The 16,631-nt window shown below is 39.3% G+C and overlaps 1 protein-coding gene across 50 annotated transcripts in view; it reads right to left on the bottom strand.

The window, feature by feature from the left end:
• ANK3 (ankyrin 3) overlaps positions 1–16,631 on the bottom strand; it is a 756,238-nt gene that overhangs the window by 34,660 nt on the left and 704,947 nt on the right. For 31 of the 50 annotated variants that reach the window (XM_077258828.1, XM_077258825.1, XM_077258804.1 and 28 more), the window contains 4 exons: positions 9,869–12,394; positions 4,270–4,344; positions 3,897–4,028; positions 2,728–2,880 (listed from right to left, as the gene is read on the bottom strand). In XM_077258828.1, the coding sequence (XP_077114943.1) occupies positions 2,728–2,880; positions 3,897–4,028; positions 4,270–4,344; positions 9,869–12,394 (2,886 nt within the window). The remainder of the gene's footprint in view (positions 1–2,727; positions 2,881–3,896; positions 4,029–4,269; positions 4,345–9,868; positions 12,395–16,631) is intronic. The other 19 variants (XM_077258830.1, XM_077258832.1, XM_077258834.1 and 16 more) reach the window with 3 other exon arrangements.

Raw genomic sequence — 16,631 nt, 5'->3', positions numbered from 1 at the left:
CAATCTTTAAGAATTGCAGATGCAGACTCAAGCTGGTCAAATAAGAAGATGATATGAAACAGCAAAGGGCGCAGGGAATTTCACATGCATGCATTTAGAAGAAGCATTATGACAAAAATTTCCAAATGAAAATCGGCAGATACTGAGTGCATGGTAACACAGTTAAAAATCACATTAGATTACATACTTGAAAAATTTGTCACTATTATTATATTAATGACCTAAACACAAGATAGGTCATAAATACCAGTTTGGTGGGAGTCAGACACCTAGTACCCCCACCGATCTGCTGTTCCCAGCTCTTCCAGCAGCCAGTTGTAAACAGTATATGAAGCAGAACCCCCGCCGCTCCATACACTGCTTACTGTTTGCTCCCGGGTACTGTGGATTACCTCCTAGGAACTAATCAAAGTACCCGGCTGATGTCCTTAAATATACTGTTTACATCCGGGCGCTGCCAGAGGTGATAACATTGGATGAGTAATGGGGTGGGTGGGGTGAGGTTGTTGGGTTTAAGACATCCACTGATCTCATATTAAGGACTAGAGATGAGCGTTTCGTATTGTACAACCCAGGTCCACAGTCCAGGTCAGTGCTCTCTGGCCGTGGACAGAAGCTGTGCGAATCTCCTGACTTTACAGATTCTTTTGTGCGGTGTTTGATTAGCGAGCCTGGTGTGATGTCATCTGTGCGCTGTGCGGCTCATAGGTGACGGAGCGCCAGCACAGCTAATCATAAGATGAACCCGGGATCCTGAAAGGTCAGGAAATTCGCACAACTGCCGTCCACGGCCAAAGAGCACAGACCTAGACTGTGGACAGGGGTTGTTCAAAGCAATTTGCTCATCTTTATTGATGACCTATCCTACATCTAGGATCAAACTAATGTATCAAACTAATGTAAAACCCCCTTTGATACAGTCATAAACTTATAGAAGTGTCCTTCAGGTAGGGCAAAGTAATGTAAAACCCCCTTTGATACAATCATAAACTTATAGAAGTGTTCTTCAGGTAGGGCACAAAGCCTATTTATAGTCCGCAAACATGGTTTATAACTTTAATTGATATTGTTAATTAATTTTACTACCAGTTTGAATTTTTTAGGGTCAGCTTCCCCCTTACTTTGTTCTTCATCTATGCTTAAAAAGAAGCATATAGGGGGAGGCTTGGGGAAAGGCTTTTCCAAAGAAAATAGTTTGCAGTCCACTTTGAAGTACATGTTCTCCCTTGTACACCGTTTTTATTTTTGTTATCTGAACGGGTCAAATTGTGAGCTGAATTGTACACTGTATTTGGCAAGTTTGATTATGTCACCAGATTCAACTGAAAAATAAGCAGTCCACCAGCATCCACGAAATATCCGTTATTGGTCATCAGAACATAGACGCACAGCTGCTGATCACCAATAAAGTATATTTAGGGGAAGCTGGTTGACGGCTGATTTTTGTGAATAGTTGAAAGCCTGGAAAGGGAGTTGGACTACTTCAATGCATTCAGTGTAAATGTCTTAAGATAATAGTAACTTTCTTTAGTTAAACAAATACACTCATTCTTACTATTCTGATTTAAAATTGTATTCTGATCAGATCTGCTATCCGATGTCATATTCAAGAGAAATTTTCGTTTTTCTTATATGTAAATGACCTCTTCCAAGCTCTGGGGAGGATGGAGAGTTGTGTTCCAGGCGACCTCCTCCTGAGAACCTGGAAGAGGTCATTTATATACAGCGATAGAAGATGATTTATCAACAACAAGGCATCTGATATGAGACACACAGGGGGAACGGTTTGCCCATATTAATAGTTTAGATACGTCATATATGGTGACTGATTCCCTTTTTAGTATTAACGTATTTGGTTTTTGAGGAAATGCCCAATCTATGTACACGGATCTCTAGATTTTCTCCTGAGACTACTAATACTTCCAAAGTACCGTAAATTTCTCTTCCCAGAGCTTATTCATGGTGTCATATATCAAGCAAATTCAGCACAGAAATTGCTTTTTATCTTAATTATGAAAAAAGGAACTATGCATAAAGTGATCTTGATTTATTGAGTAGACTTCCCTCAGAAAATAGCTTCTTGCTAGAATGACACCAGATTTACCTATGACATGATTACCAAAACTTCCAATTTTTGTGTGAAAGTCAAACAAAATAGGCCTCAAAGGGGTGGGGAATAGCAAAATAACGCTCAAAGTGGTTCTTTCAGGGGTGTTATTTGTGGTCTTGGAAGTGGTGACTTAATGTTCACATTTTGTGTTCTAAATGTGGGTAAATATACTATGAAGATAATATTAGAAAATGAGGTTTAGCTATGTAAAAGCCTTTCGACTCTCCCTTAACCAATATTGACCAGTAGACTCTAATATTGCACAGCTATTTGCTCAATAACTAGAGTTACCAATAGTCCATCAAAATATGGGACTGCATTCCACTATTTGTGAGAAAAAAATGGATGCGTCTATGATTTTTTTATTTTCTTGTATTATTAAGATATGTTCATTATAGTGCCTTAGTATAGTATAACTTGTGATCTCTATGATTTACTATATTTTTTCCAATGTGTTCAGGAAAATATCAACTGTCTGTCAACATGCTACGCTTAACATGCAGGACTAGGTTTAGAGCACAATGCAATGTTATAACATAACACTGGATCAACCCTTTAAGACCACAAGTTGTCTCCATTTGATGTATAAGCATCTGTAATTTAGATACGCAATTTACTTTTACCATCAACAGCGGGGTCACCAAACACATTGTTGTCATCTGCAAAACTTCTAGTGCCGCTAATATTTCCATAGTCAAAAATTGGACCCTCCAGCAATGTTACAATATCTATTCGGTTGATTTTTGTCAGGACATTGGTTAAGGCATCAGCTAAAAAAACCAAACAAACAAAAATATATTGTACATTAATTATGTGATAAGAAATAAACCATTTTTACACTGATAATTTAGCTAAAATAAAACATAAATGGATTTTTTTGCATAATCATGCCCAATCCCCACAGCTGGAACCCTCAATAATCCCCAAAACGTAGCTCTGAAATTCAGGAACCATGCTCTGCAGAACCTCTCTTGAATCAAGCAGAGGATCATATGTTTGACCCCTGCTCCATTCATTGTCTATGGGACTTCAAGAAATAGTCGAGATTTGTATTCGACTTTCTCTAGTAGTCCCATAGTCAACGACTGGAGTAGAAGTTGAACATGCATACCTAATGCTACGTTCACATTTGCGTTGTGCGCCGCAGCGTCGGACGCTGCAGCGTCGCCGCATGAGTCATGCGCCCCTATATTTAACATGGGGGCGCATGGACTTGCGTTGCGTTTTGGGACGCATGCGTCCTTTTTGGTGCAAGCGGCATGGTGCAGAGGACGCAGCATGTTGCATTTTTTTTTGCGTTCAAAAATAGAACGCATGCGTCGCAAAACGCAGCGTTGTGCATGTGTTGTTCCTGCGTTGTTCCTGCATTGTGCGTTGCGTCTCCGACGCTGCGGCGCACAACGCAAATGTGAACGTAGCATAAGCCTCATTTTACACGTAACGAATCAAAATACAACAGGTTTTGCAAGTCTAGCTTTTAAGAAAAAGAAATGTATATTCATATTCTCCATCAATTTTCATTAATTGACTACTTTTACGTAAATATATGTCCATATGTGCATGCTGCTAAATGCAAGGCTTCGATATAATAAGAATTACAGCTTCATCGAAGTGGGATTTTGCTACAGTTTACACACAAACACATGGAAAATAAAATACAACTGTATTAAATATTTTTAAATGCTAGTTTTAACATTGATTACTGTATAGCCAAAAAGGTAGGGTGTAACTTTATATAACTTTACAAAAAACCTAAATTCCAAACTCTTAACATTACCGTACTCACTTGTTGCATTTTTGCCATCTCTGATAACCCATTTCTTTAACAACATAAAGCTTTGTGTAGTCAGCGAATTTGGATTCTCAACCCGAATTTGATTAATTTCATCTACTGAAAAGTTCAGCTCTCTTGCAAGTTCTAAAAAACAAATATATAAAAATATACATTATTCTAACAATAAAGATCTAAGACATTGCAAGTAAAAGAGGTTGTATACTGTTAGTCAATATGTCAGAATTTCCCCAGAAAATTTAACATTTTGAATGCTATAATATATTTTAATTGAACCTTATAAAGACTTTTTTTTTATCAAAGAACATACGGTAAATTAATTTGTAACTTGCATGTGTGGAATTGCTAAATTGGAGTAATTTTGTACCTGTCCAACTAAGTCCCAAATGATCAGCAACTATGGCCATTCTTATGTCCGTCCGCTCACATGGACTCTGAGGACCTGAAATTTACAAAACAAAAATTATAACATTTTGTTGCTTTCCGAGAATGTGTTGGAAGTTTGAGATTGTCTACTGAAACTACTCTACGAAACTGTGTGATCCGTGATCTAGAAACATTGGACTGTTACGACTTGTACTTTTATGTGTTTGGGGAGTACAAGTTGATCTCTGTGAGTACAGTTATTAAATGGATGTAAACATGCTGGTTGAGTGTACAAGAGGTGAGTTTCAGTGTTGGATGATGTTGGCCTGGAAGAGGCAGTTTTCATGTTTAGATCCATGGGTAAAGTGTCATTTTTTTTTCTTTACTGGCATGCTTTTCTAACTAACTGAAGTGTATTTTTAAAAAAAGAAAGAACGTGTAGTGTAAGACACAGACACAGATGACGATGAAAGAATGGAAACTAACATAGGTCACTCCACAAGCAATCACGACAGGTCATGCACTAAGGTCAACAAGTCGAGAGGTTTACAAACTAGGCTGGATTTCCACGATGTGAGCTATTACAGCCCCAGAAACCTGACTGCCTTTATTCTCACCAGTCCTTCTACTGCTCCTTCTCTCACTGTCGGCCTTTTCAATCTTTGATTTTAAAGATGCTGCGTCTGCTTTCATGTCTTTAGCAGACCTCGATGTTACCGAAGGCTGGGACACTTGGGTGGCTTCAGATAGTGATGTATTTCGCGATGTGCTCTCTTCATCATCAGAGATGTCATGCTGCAACTTTTTTTCTTCATCAGAAAGGCGATCCACAAGCTTTAATGTCTCACCACTAATTCCCTTAAAATATTCAATAGAATGTTTACACACCTCACTGAACTCAGGTTTCTTTACTTTGGCTGCTGATGTGGCAGTGGGCAAAGATCTTACCTTTACTGGTAATTTAGAAGGAGTAGGTTTACTTGCCTCCTTCTCTATCTGTGCCTGCCTTCGTTTTGGTGCCACTTTTCTTTGTATGGGTGGGTTCACTCTACTTACATTTTTAACTGGAATTTTAGACTTTATTTCTATATTAGAAATATATCCCTGTCTTGTTTCTTTTGTAACCTTACTAGGCAAACTTCTTCTAACAACTGAAGTGTTTGTATTGCTTATTCTGTCAGTCACTGGCTTTACTGAAATGGCTTTGACTGGTAGTCTAGACCTTAACCTATTCGCTGGTGGATCTGTCAACTTCTGCTCATTTCGATGTAATTTTCTCTTATCTATATCAATGTTTCGATTGGAGGTCCCTAAATCATTATCTACATCAACTTTTGTTTTACTAAGTTTTTTAGAAGACTTAGATTTACAATCTTCGCTAAGTGCCAAATTGATTGTGTTATTATTTACATTTAAAGCTAATGAATCCAAGTTGTTATTGTTGTTAAAATTTTCTGCTTGAAAATCATGTATTTCTATGTGTCTTATAATTGTCTCGCTAGTTGTTATGTTTGTGAAAATAGCCTTGTTCTCATTATCTAACTTCTGGGAATCTGGCACAGACTCTATTTTATCTGCCACTTCTCCAGTGCCATCTTTCTTCGTGGTCATTGTAGAGGCAGATATGCCCATCTTTATAGGTGTACGAAATTTAGGATCAACTTTACAAATGGAAGTAGTAGGTGGTTGGTCCAATGAATTATTACCATTTGTTCCATCAAGACAATCTCCACTTCCCTGGATGATCGAAGCACGTTCAACTGTCGATGTCTCTACTTGTTTTTCTAGGATGGGATCTATCAAGATGTCCCCTGACTGTGGAAGTGTGATGGCAGTAATTTTGTCCCCTTCCCCCTTGTCCCCTGACTTCCCTTCAGAATTATGCTCACCAATCTGAAAAAATTGAAGTCTTTCTTCAACAAAATCCCTCTTGCTCATGTCAATAGCACCACTGCGAGTCATCTCAAACATCTTCCCTTCATGAAATGGGAAGGGGTTGGGCTCACTAGTTGGAGTGCTTTCATCGGTAGGAGTTCTGGCAGGAGTTGTATCAGGTGTAGTTGCTTGAGAACGATCTTCTACGGCCAGACTAAACTGCTTTGGTTCCTCATCTTTGGATTTGGCTTCAAACACATCATCATCTCCTGCTTTACTGGACCATGGATCAAAATCAAGGCTTTTTGTAGCTACAGTTTTAAAAGGTGTTGCAAACTCTTCATCCACTTTATAACTAAAGTATGTATCTGGAAACACTGGTCGATCTGGATGCCTTCCTTCTAAAGTAAAAAACTGCCCTCCTTGCTTCTTGTCTCCAGTTTCAGCTTTCTTTTCACCATCAGATATTTTTCTACATGGCTTATACTCTTCAATTACTACTTTTTCTTCTTCAATAACTTCAAGTTTACTTTGACTAAAACTACGATCACTGTGTTTCAGCGTTCCTTCTTTTGTCCATGGTTCCTTTTTCACTTCCACATCTTGACCATGTTTTGTATCGCATTCTGTCAAGCCATCATCTTCATCTTGCAGGTCATAACCATCTAGAGAATCAATCTCCGTTGCATCTGTATCATGTGAGAATTCTGCAGTGGTTGCTATGGAGCACTCTGTGACAGATTGGTCATTATTACCATTTTGTTCAAGGTCATTAGATGGTGCATTGAAGCCCATATCTGACTCTTGAGCTTGCTTTGAAGTACAAGACTTCCCAGAAGAATTCATTTTTGAACATTCCTTTATCTCTTCATTGTTAATTTTGAATGTATACTTTTTAACAGAAAAGGGCTGAAGCACTGATTCATCATCACTTGAATCACTAATGTCTAATTCAGGGGGAACTGGAGATGGTGGTTGTACTCGTATTACTGGCTCAGCTGAAAGGAACTTGTCATGGTCATCTTGTAGATTAACTTCAGTTAGTTCCATTTCACTGTCTGTTGAATTTTCCATATTTTTTTTGCTAGAGTCGCTGTGCTCAGAATCTAGAGGTGGTGGAGGCGGAAACTCAATATATGCAACTCTGTTGTCTTTTGATCTTTTGTTTAAGTCTTTGCTAACAGTAACTGGTTTTACTATATCAGAATTTATAGTATCTGGGATATTCTGTTTAATGCTTGGAAGTTTCACTAACTCTTCCTCCTCTGACTCTTCAGAGACTTCTGGTATAGGGCTTGGTTTTCCTGGTATATAGGGCATTAGTGAATCAGGGGTTTTAGAATTAAATTCATAGCTAACTTCCTCTGAACTGGGTGTTTCGGGAGTCAGAGGACTTTTACCTGAGCTATCTATAAATGACACTTGTTCTAGGGTATCATCCTCTGGGCTACCTTGAGGAGATGGGGGTTGTTTCTGTTGCTTAAAGAGGCTGCTTCTAGTTTCCTGAATTGTCCTACTCTCCTGGCTTACTATCTTTTTAACACCTCCTTGTTGTACTTCTTTGTCATATTGTTTTCCTACTTGTACAATACTAACATAAACAGGTAATGTTTTTATTTCCTTTAATACCTCAGTATTCCCTGATTTAAGTTTTTTGTTTAAGTCCTCTACTAGCATAGATTCATGAATATTGGCCAATCGTTCTTTAACAGGACTAATCTCTAAAGAATCTGGGGACTTAACAGGGGATATCTCGTTTTCTTCAGTAGAAGGCGAGAACCCCAGGTATTCTTGGGCCTTATCTGCACGTCTATTACTTTCATCTGCAACTAGCGTAGAATGTAATATATCGGGCTTTATCTTCTTATTTAAAGGTAATGAAGATGTTCTATTAACATCATTAAGTTTTGACTGACTCTTATGGCTGTCTGCACTATGTAATGCTCTCTTTTCATCAGAGACTCTGACAGGAATATGGGATACGTTTGTCCCTTCCCTCTTGTTCTCGTGTTTTTCATCACTGATATGTCCTACATCCTTTCGAGCAAGTTCTGTGTACAAAAGTTTTTTTGAAGGAGATTTAACACTCTCTTTTGTATCAGTTGTACAAGATCCATTTTTGGGAAACGTTTTGTCTTTATCAGTTTCACAGTTGGAATGATGTGATCCACTGATTTCTTCTCCATTGTCCTGTATGAACACGTGCGCCAATTTTTCCTTCGGTATTTTTTGAGTAGCAGCACCAGATGTCTCCCATGTTCTATAAGTTTTCTTTTCAGGGGAGTCTTTAGTGCCAGAAACGGAGGTCACTGACTGCTGTGGTAACTGATCCATTAGTCCTCCAATTAATTTATCGGCTTTGTGATCTAAAAATCCACTGCTATTTTTAATCCTTTCTTTGAATTTTAAACATTCCTCATTAATGGCTTCTGAAATTGACTCCTTCAGCAAGGGAAACTCTCCATTAATTTCCTCAATGGTCTTTTGTGGTTTTTCTTTTGTGTGAAACTGAAAAAATGGAAGCCGACTGTCCTGTGTTTTCTTAATTGGAATTTTTGATGGAGTCCCATTTTTTTTCTCTTCCTGGCTGTTGTCCTTATTTTTAAGATTTATACTTTGCTCAAATTTTAATTTAATAGAGTTGAGTTTTGACTGTTTTAGTTGAAATCCAGATTGTGAACCTGATTGTTGGCTGTCTGCCCTGTGGTCAAACATCTTTTTCTCAGGACTACAAGGCAGACTTGTTGCTTTTCGGTCATCAGCTAACGTGGTACACTTTCCATCATGTAAAAATTGGTGCATTTTAGTCCAGTCTTCGCTGGAAGTCCTAAAATCTGTAATCTTTCGTTTTTCTGGACTACTGTTAGTAGAATGTTGACCTGAGTTATAATCTTTACCATTCTTTTTGTGTGACTTCTTCTCTGGTGACTGTAGCTCATCATTTAGCTTTTCAGTTTTGTCCCGAAAAAACTGTGATACTTCAGTGAGTTTTTCCTCTGCCTCTTTAACAGTCCTATCCACCCTATCTTCATACAATATCTTTTCTCTACCTCTGTCTAGCCTATCCTCTGTAAACCGCATCCACATTGCATGTTTAGGACTTTTAGAATCTCCGGCATAATGCAATACTGTCACTTTATCAAGAGAGTCATCATTGCACATTTTACCTAAACCATTTTCAGCTACATCCTTATATATTTTGGAAAGGATTTCCTTTTTAGGGGTAGTGATTGTTTTCTCTCTGCATTGTTTTTCAGGTAGATGGAAATCAGATCCAAGGAGTACAGCGTGGTCTGTCAAAGACTCCTGCACATCATCTAGATTTTCTGAAAGGAGCATTTTCTCAGCAAATCTGTATGACTCCCCTCTCAGCTCCGATAACTCATCATCATGATATTCTACAGAATGTTGACTCAGTAATTTGAGTGTTTTGTACGAGTCATCTGATATAAGTTGGGCAGAACTTGGACGGCTATCTTCTTCTTGGGAAACTGGGGTGTTTACTCTTGATGACTCCAAATAAGATGGCAAAGACTCCTCTGCAGTCAACTCCTCTTCTTCTCCCTGTCCCTGTTCATCTGAACATGGAAACATTTTATTTCTTTCTGTTACCATATCTTTGATAAAATCTCCCTGACTTAAGTCCCTTTGATAAACATACATTTCCTTTTCTGGGTGTTTTTTCGTTTCTCTAATAATGACTTCTGTAGGCTCAGCTTGGTTACCTTTTTCAATATGGACCTCAATTATGCGCTCCAGTTTTGGTTTCATTTTGATGTCCCTTTCAGCATGTTGTTGTGAGGTATCAGCATACTTCTGAACATCTGACGCTACTGAAGTTTTATGTTCAAAGAGGCCTGCCAGCTCTTTAGATGGATCACGGCCTGACTGGAAAGCTTTCATTATGTCATGAACAGACATGGTTTCCTCAATTCTTTCTGATTTTTCAGCAGATTGAGGAGGATGATACACCATTCTTGTAGTAGTTGTTATATGAGTTTCTTCTTTCACTCGTACGCCCTTTCCCAAAACCCCTGCATGGTCATCTTCATCAATCCCAGTTTTCAACTGAAATGCCTTATTTTTTACTTTTAAAGGACCCGGTTGATTTTGTTCTAGCTCCATGAATGTTTTCTCTGGTTTTAACTGTGGTGGCTCTATTTTATCAACTTCTCCAACCTCTCCAGTTGATGGCTCATAGCTCCTTATAACATGAACAACTTCTGTTCTTGTTTCTGTAATTACTGGCGGAATAGGTACATCATGAAAAAGTGGCTTAGGACCAGTGCTCTCTGCACTCTGCGGAGCCGATGGGGTTTTTTCACTTCTGGTCTCAAAACCACTATCAGATAAAGGACTTTTATCTTGTTCATGTTGTGAAAAATCATCTGGAGACTCTAAAATCATGTCTGTTCCAAACACAGAGTCTGCTACTTTGCACAATTCTTTTTCTGATGCTGATGATCTCATCGATGGTGGTGGCATTTTAAGTTTGTGATCCTGCAGCGCTATACCTGGCTTCAGAACTCTTTTTTGTTTCTCTTCTCCTTCTTTTCTCCCTTCATCATATTTGTATTTAAGAGTTGAAAATGTATTCCCACCAATATCATTTGTCAGGTAATCAATTACTTTTGTTAAATTATAGTCTTTTTCGGATAAAGTCCTAGATTTAAAATCTACTTTTTCTGGTGGATAAAGGTTTTTTCTAGCACTCTCTCTGGCTTCTTCAATTTCCTCCCTACTGAATTCTACCCAGTCGTCATCTGGTGACAAGCCTTGATCAGATGGAGATGTCATTTTTTCTAAGAATACATCTTTTTTTAAAATTTCACTGACTTTTACCAAGTCCTCTTTTACTTTCTCTACTATTTTAAATGGCTCCTCATCTTCAATTCTGACTTCTTTTGCTAACTCAGAATGGAACGGTTTGTCTTCGGTAGTATCGGTCTGTAAGATTGCTGTCATTCGTATTAAGTCTTCTTTCATATCTGCAACATCTTTCAGAATCTCTTGACTTGAAGATAATGAAGAGGTTGTAGATAACTTGAGGGCAGCAGGGGAAAGAAATAAGGATGTCTTAAGTGGTGAGGAAATTCGACTGAACTGATTAGTTTCGGTCGACATGTTTTTTGATGTTGATAGTAGAGTAGCTGCAGACTTTGTCAAGGATGCAGATTCTGTCAGTTTCTTTAAGGTTGGCTCTGACAGTACATTTACCACAGAATACACTGGTACAGTTAATGTAGAAGATGTAACAGATGAGGTAGTCGAGGATAATGAAGATCTAAAATTTGTGTAGACTGCACCAGCAGGAGGAGCTCTTATTGTCTGAAAAGCTGATGTGGTTGATGCAAAAGACTTGATTGGTGAATATGACATTTGAGTTGTTGTTGGAATGGAGTAAGTTTTCTCAGTTGTATCGATGGCCGTATTAAGCGATGCAGTTGCAGATTTGGTCACTGCTGATATCTTGTCTTGCAGATTTACTGCTGAGCCATTAATATAATTGGAACAGAGTGGATACTTCAGTGGTGATGCAGACCCATTCACTAATCCAACTTCACTTGGCCCATTCCCAATCTTTAAAGGTGAAGAAAGAGAGGGTGCAGTGCTTACTTTAGAAGTGGAGAGTGTAGAAGAAACCACAGATTTTAGAGGTGAAGATGAAAGTGACCCTGCAGAGGTAATGATTGATTTGAAAGGGAGGCTTGAAGAGTACATGTTAATGTTTGATTTAGGAGATGCTGGAGGTGTCATTGTAATGGATGATCTTTCTAAAAGAGTGCCAGCAGTAGTCACTGGAGATGTTCTGGAAGTAAAAACTGAGGTTGTGGATAATCCCTTAAAAGCTGGAGCTTCTGCAATTGTAGCAGCTCTAATTGGTGAACCCGTGGAGCCTTGAAGTGTATATGGCGACTGTGTGACAACAGATTTTATTGGTGAAGCAATTGTCCGAAAGGATCTTAATGGAGATGCTACATCACTAACAGATTTAACAGAAGATGTAGTGGAGGCTCCTAATGTAGATTTTATTGGAGAGGCAGAGGAGACAGACCAAATTGATTTTAATGGAGATGCTGATGGAGTATTAGAGGAAGAGCTTGATAGAGAGGTAAAGCCTGATTTGGTCTGCCCAGGCACTGTTATTGGAGCAGTTGTCCATGACTGATATGGTCTTGTTGGAAAGCCTGGCTTGTATGAATAGGTAACAGGTATAGTTCTCGGTGCTCCTGCATTCCGATCAATGGGTTCTTTTATGAATAAATTAAAATTAAATGCAAAATTAACAAAAAATGATTGAAAAAAAACAGAGAGACCAGAGAAAAAAAAAATTGGTCAGTAACGATTATATTATTTCAAAAGCAAGTACAACTGTTTTTATGAGTCAGGATGATGGTTATGGTTTTAATGTATGGAAGGAAAAAAAAAAGATTTGTTGAACAAAAAATGAGCCAACACTATAAGCAACACAAAGCGAAGGACAAACAACAAAAAAACAACAAAAGGACAGAAAACACAGCACATGTCAAAAAGGGCTACAAAACACTTTGCTACTCAAACTTCCTATTGACTTTCTGATGTGCTAATTTCGTCCTGCAGAATACATTATGGGTGTGTAGAGTTAGTGTTCAGAATTAGTATTGCCTTTTGCGCTTTCTCTGGTTGTATCATGAGTTCACACATTACTGTCAATTGAAAAAAATATAAGTGATAATTAATATTATATTTAGGCAGTACCTTTCATGCAGACTCCAAATTGAAATGTGTGACAGGCAAGTACAGTGCAAAAATGTGGAGGAACTTCGATACATTCGAAAATATATATATATTTTTTTTCATGCAGAATTTAGATATAAGCTGCACAATCACAAAGCCAATAAGATCAAGTTTTCTCAAAATATTCTCAATAATTGTATATTCCTTGCATTTTTTTTCATGCTGTTGTTTTGTCTTACTTATTCATAAAACCAAAGAAAACATGAAATGAAATGATGTAAAAACCATTGGGTGAAACGTGATGCCTTGAGAACATGGTCAGGCAGGGGTAGCCAAAGTATGGTGTCTGGACTTAAGCGTGCATGGAATGTTATGTCAAAACAAGCAATGGATTATGACATTATCTTTTATGTTATTTTTGTACAGATCGTTTCCAACGCCAGCCTTTCAAGCTCCAGTCATGGTCACGTTGCAGAATAAATTACTTTTTACCAAATAAATGTTACCCACATAAATTTTAGGTTCTACAGTAATCAGGCTGGATTTGGAAATCTACAGTTGAATATTTACATTCACATTTCCTTTTAAAAGAAGAGTTCTTCTTGATTACAAGTTCTCATTTTTTTAAATTAACTTTTAGGTGCAATTTAGCATAATACTTGAAGATTGCTATTGGGCCCACTGCAGCATCTGGAAAATGCTGCTGGAAAATGTTTTGCAATATCTGATAAAAAAAAAATTAATTAAAAAAAGCTGTTCACAGGGCAGCTCATTAATCAGACCATCAACAATTAGCTGTATCAGACTAAGGAATCTCTAATTTACTGCAACGCCACCACTGGGTGCGTGAAATATTACTTGGTGCTGTGCATAAAATGGATTATGGTATCAGGTCCTAATTAGTGATGAGCGAGTATACTCGTTACTTGAGATTTCAGGAACATGCTTGGGTGGTCTCCGAGTATTTCCGTATGCTAGGAGAGTTAGTTTATGGCGACGCAGCTGCATGATTTGCGGCTGCTAGACAGCCTGAATACACGTGGGGATTCCCTAACAAACAGGCAACCCCCACATGTATTCAAGCTGTCTAGCAGCCGCAAATCTTGCAGCTACGGCGACAGACAGTAAATCTCCAAGCACATCCAAATACTCGAAGACCACCCAGGCATGCTCGGGAAATCTCTAGTAACGAGTATACTCGCTCATCACTAGTCCTAATTAGTTGGGGGTCAGAATGTTTAAAAAAGGTTTTATAACTCGAACAAATCTAGGGAGAATCTGACACCATAAACATAGTGTCCTATTAAAGAAAAGTTACCAGTTAATTTTGTCTATAACTGCACCCGCACCTGACTGTATGTCACACTATGGTTTTCTAACCTTTTGTCTTCATCTTGATTCCTAGCTTACATCCGGATGTTATTCCTCTATTCTCTGATATAAATCCCATGATTCATCAGTACAACATCACAAGACCTGATGTGGCCAGTACCAGGTCTAATTGCTGGGATGACACTAAATACTCTTTCTTTATATTCTCCTAAATAAGTTACTATCAGTATACAGTCACAGAGGCTGAACTGTAATATCCTACATTACAATTGTGTGGCAGGAACTGAGCAGTCATCATCATTTCACTTTGATATAAAGTCCTGCTCCCTCCTTACTGTGGAGAACTTCAATAGTACAGTCCATGAATTGGCATCATACAGGCAGTTCTGGTGACCTTCTAACAGAGAACTTAAATCCATGTCATTCCAAGGGGGTCAACTGGGATTTAACTGAGGAGCAGCATACCATGAATTTCCAGATTGAAAGGAACAACCACATAATACAAGCTAAATTATATCGCCCGATATCTCTTCTCCCTTATGCCTCTAAACTACTTGAACAGCATGTCCATCTTGAACGGTCCTCCCACTTCTCCTCCTGCTCCCTCTTTGACCGGTTACAATCTGGCTTCCGACCCCATCACTCAACTGAAACTGCCCTAACTAAAGTCACCAATGACCTACTAACTGCCAAGAGCAAGCAACAGTACTCTGTCCTCCTTCTCATGGACCTGTCTTCTGCCTTTGACACTGTGGACCACTCCCTTCTGCTACAGATCCTCTAATCTCTTGGCATCACAGACTTGGCCCTATCCTGGATCTTGTCATATCTAACAGACGGAACATTCAGTGTCTCCCTCTCCCACACCTCCTCTTCACTTCGACCTTTGTCTGTCGGTGTTCCTCAAGGCTCTGTTCTAGGAACCCTAATCTTCTCCATCTACACCTTCAGCTCATAGAATCCCACAGTATGCAGTATCATCTCTACGCCGATGACACGCAGATCTACCTATCCGGACCTGACTTCACCTCTTTACTCACCAAAATCCCACACTGTCTGTCCGCTATCTCTGCCTTCTTTTCTGCTCGCTTTCTAAAACTGAACATGGACAAAACAAAATTCATCATCTTTCCCCCATCTCACTCTACCCCTCCACCAGACCTATCCATCAATGTCAATGGCTGCTCACTTTCCCCAGTCCTGCATGCTCGGTGCCTCGGAGTGATCCTTAACTATGCCCTCTCTTTCAAGCCACATATTTAAGCCCTTGCCTCCTCCTGCCATCTCAAACTCAAAAATATTTAAGGGATTCGCGCATTCCTTGACCACGAAACCACAAAAACACTAGTTATCATGTCCCGCCTTGACTACTGCAACCTCCTACTCTCTGGCCTCCCCTCTAGCACTCTGGCACCACTCCAATCCATCCTACACTCTGCTGCCCAACTAATCTACCTGTCTCCCCGCTATTCCCCAGCCTCTCCCCTATGCCAAGCATTTCACTGGCTTCCTATTGTGCAGAGACTCCAGTTCAAAACCCTTACTATGACATACAAAGCCATCCCCAACCTGTCTCCTCCATACATCTGTGACATGGTCTCCCGGTACTTACCTACATGCAACCTTCGATCCTTTCAAGATCTCCTTCTCTACTCCCCTCTCATCTCTTCTTCCCACAACCGCATCCAAGACTTCTCCCGTGCTTCCCCCATACTCTGGAACTCTCTACCCCAACACATCAGACTCTCGCCTACCAAAGAAACCTTCAAAAAGAACCTGAAGACTCACCTCTTCCGACAAGCCTACAGCCTGCAGTGATCCTCAACCTACTGAACCACCGCACAACCAGCTCTACCCTCTCCTAGTGTATCCTCACCCATCCCCTGCAGAATGTGAGCCCCCGCGGGCAGGGTCCTCCCTCCTTATGTACCTGTTAGTGCCTTGTTTTTTGCTCATGTTTATTGTATTTGTCTATATTTGCCCCCTTTTCACATGTAAAGCGCCGTGGAATAAATGGCGCTATAAAAAATGTATAATAATAATAATAATAATAATATAAGGGGGAAGTAAAGGGGGGGCTAGGGACAGGATGAGTTAATTAAAAAAAAACTGGATTGCTACTTCAAGCATAGCGTGTTTCAGTGACAGGCTCGCTTTTCCGTTTGGCTTTGACAGATTCCAGTAGACTCATAGTTAGGAGTCTGAACTATTTAGGATGGAAGCGCTCCCCTCATCTCCTCTCTCCCTTCTTTATTGCTTGCTGGCTATCAGGTACCCGCTTGGACACATGGTGGCCATGAGTCAATTGTGCATGGGCAGAAGGTGGCACTATATTCTGTATTAGGTGCCCTTTTGCCAAGTGGAGTTATATTTTTGAGCTGTTTGGTTTGATAATATCACATCTTTCACAATAATATGTTGACACTGATGTGAAATTGA

This window comes from Ranitomeya variabilis, chromosome 4 (assembly GCF_051348905.1).
Source record: "Ranitomeya variabilis isolate aRanVar5 chromosome 4, aRanVar5.hap1, whole genome shotgun sequence".
Taxonomy (NCBI): Eukaryota; Metazoa; Chordata; class Amphibia; order Anura; family Dendrobatidae; genus Ranitomeya; species Ranitomeya variabilis.
This window is presented reverse-complemented; position numbering and strand designations above follow the sequence as displayed.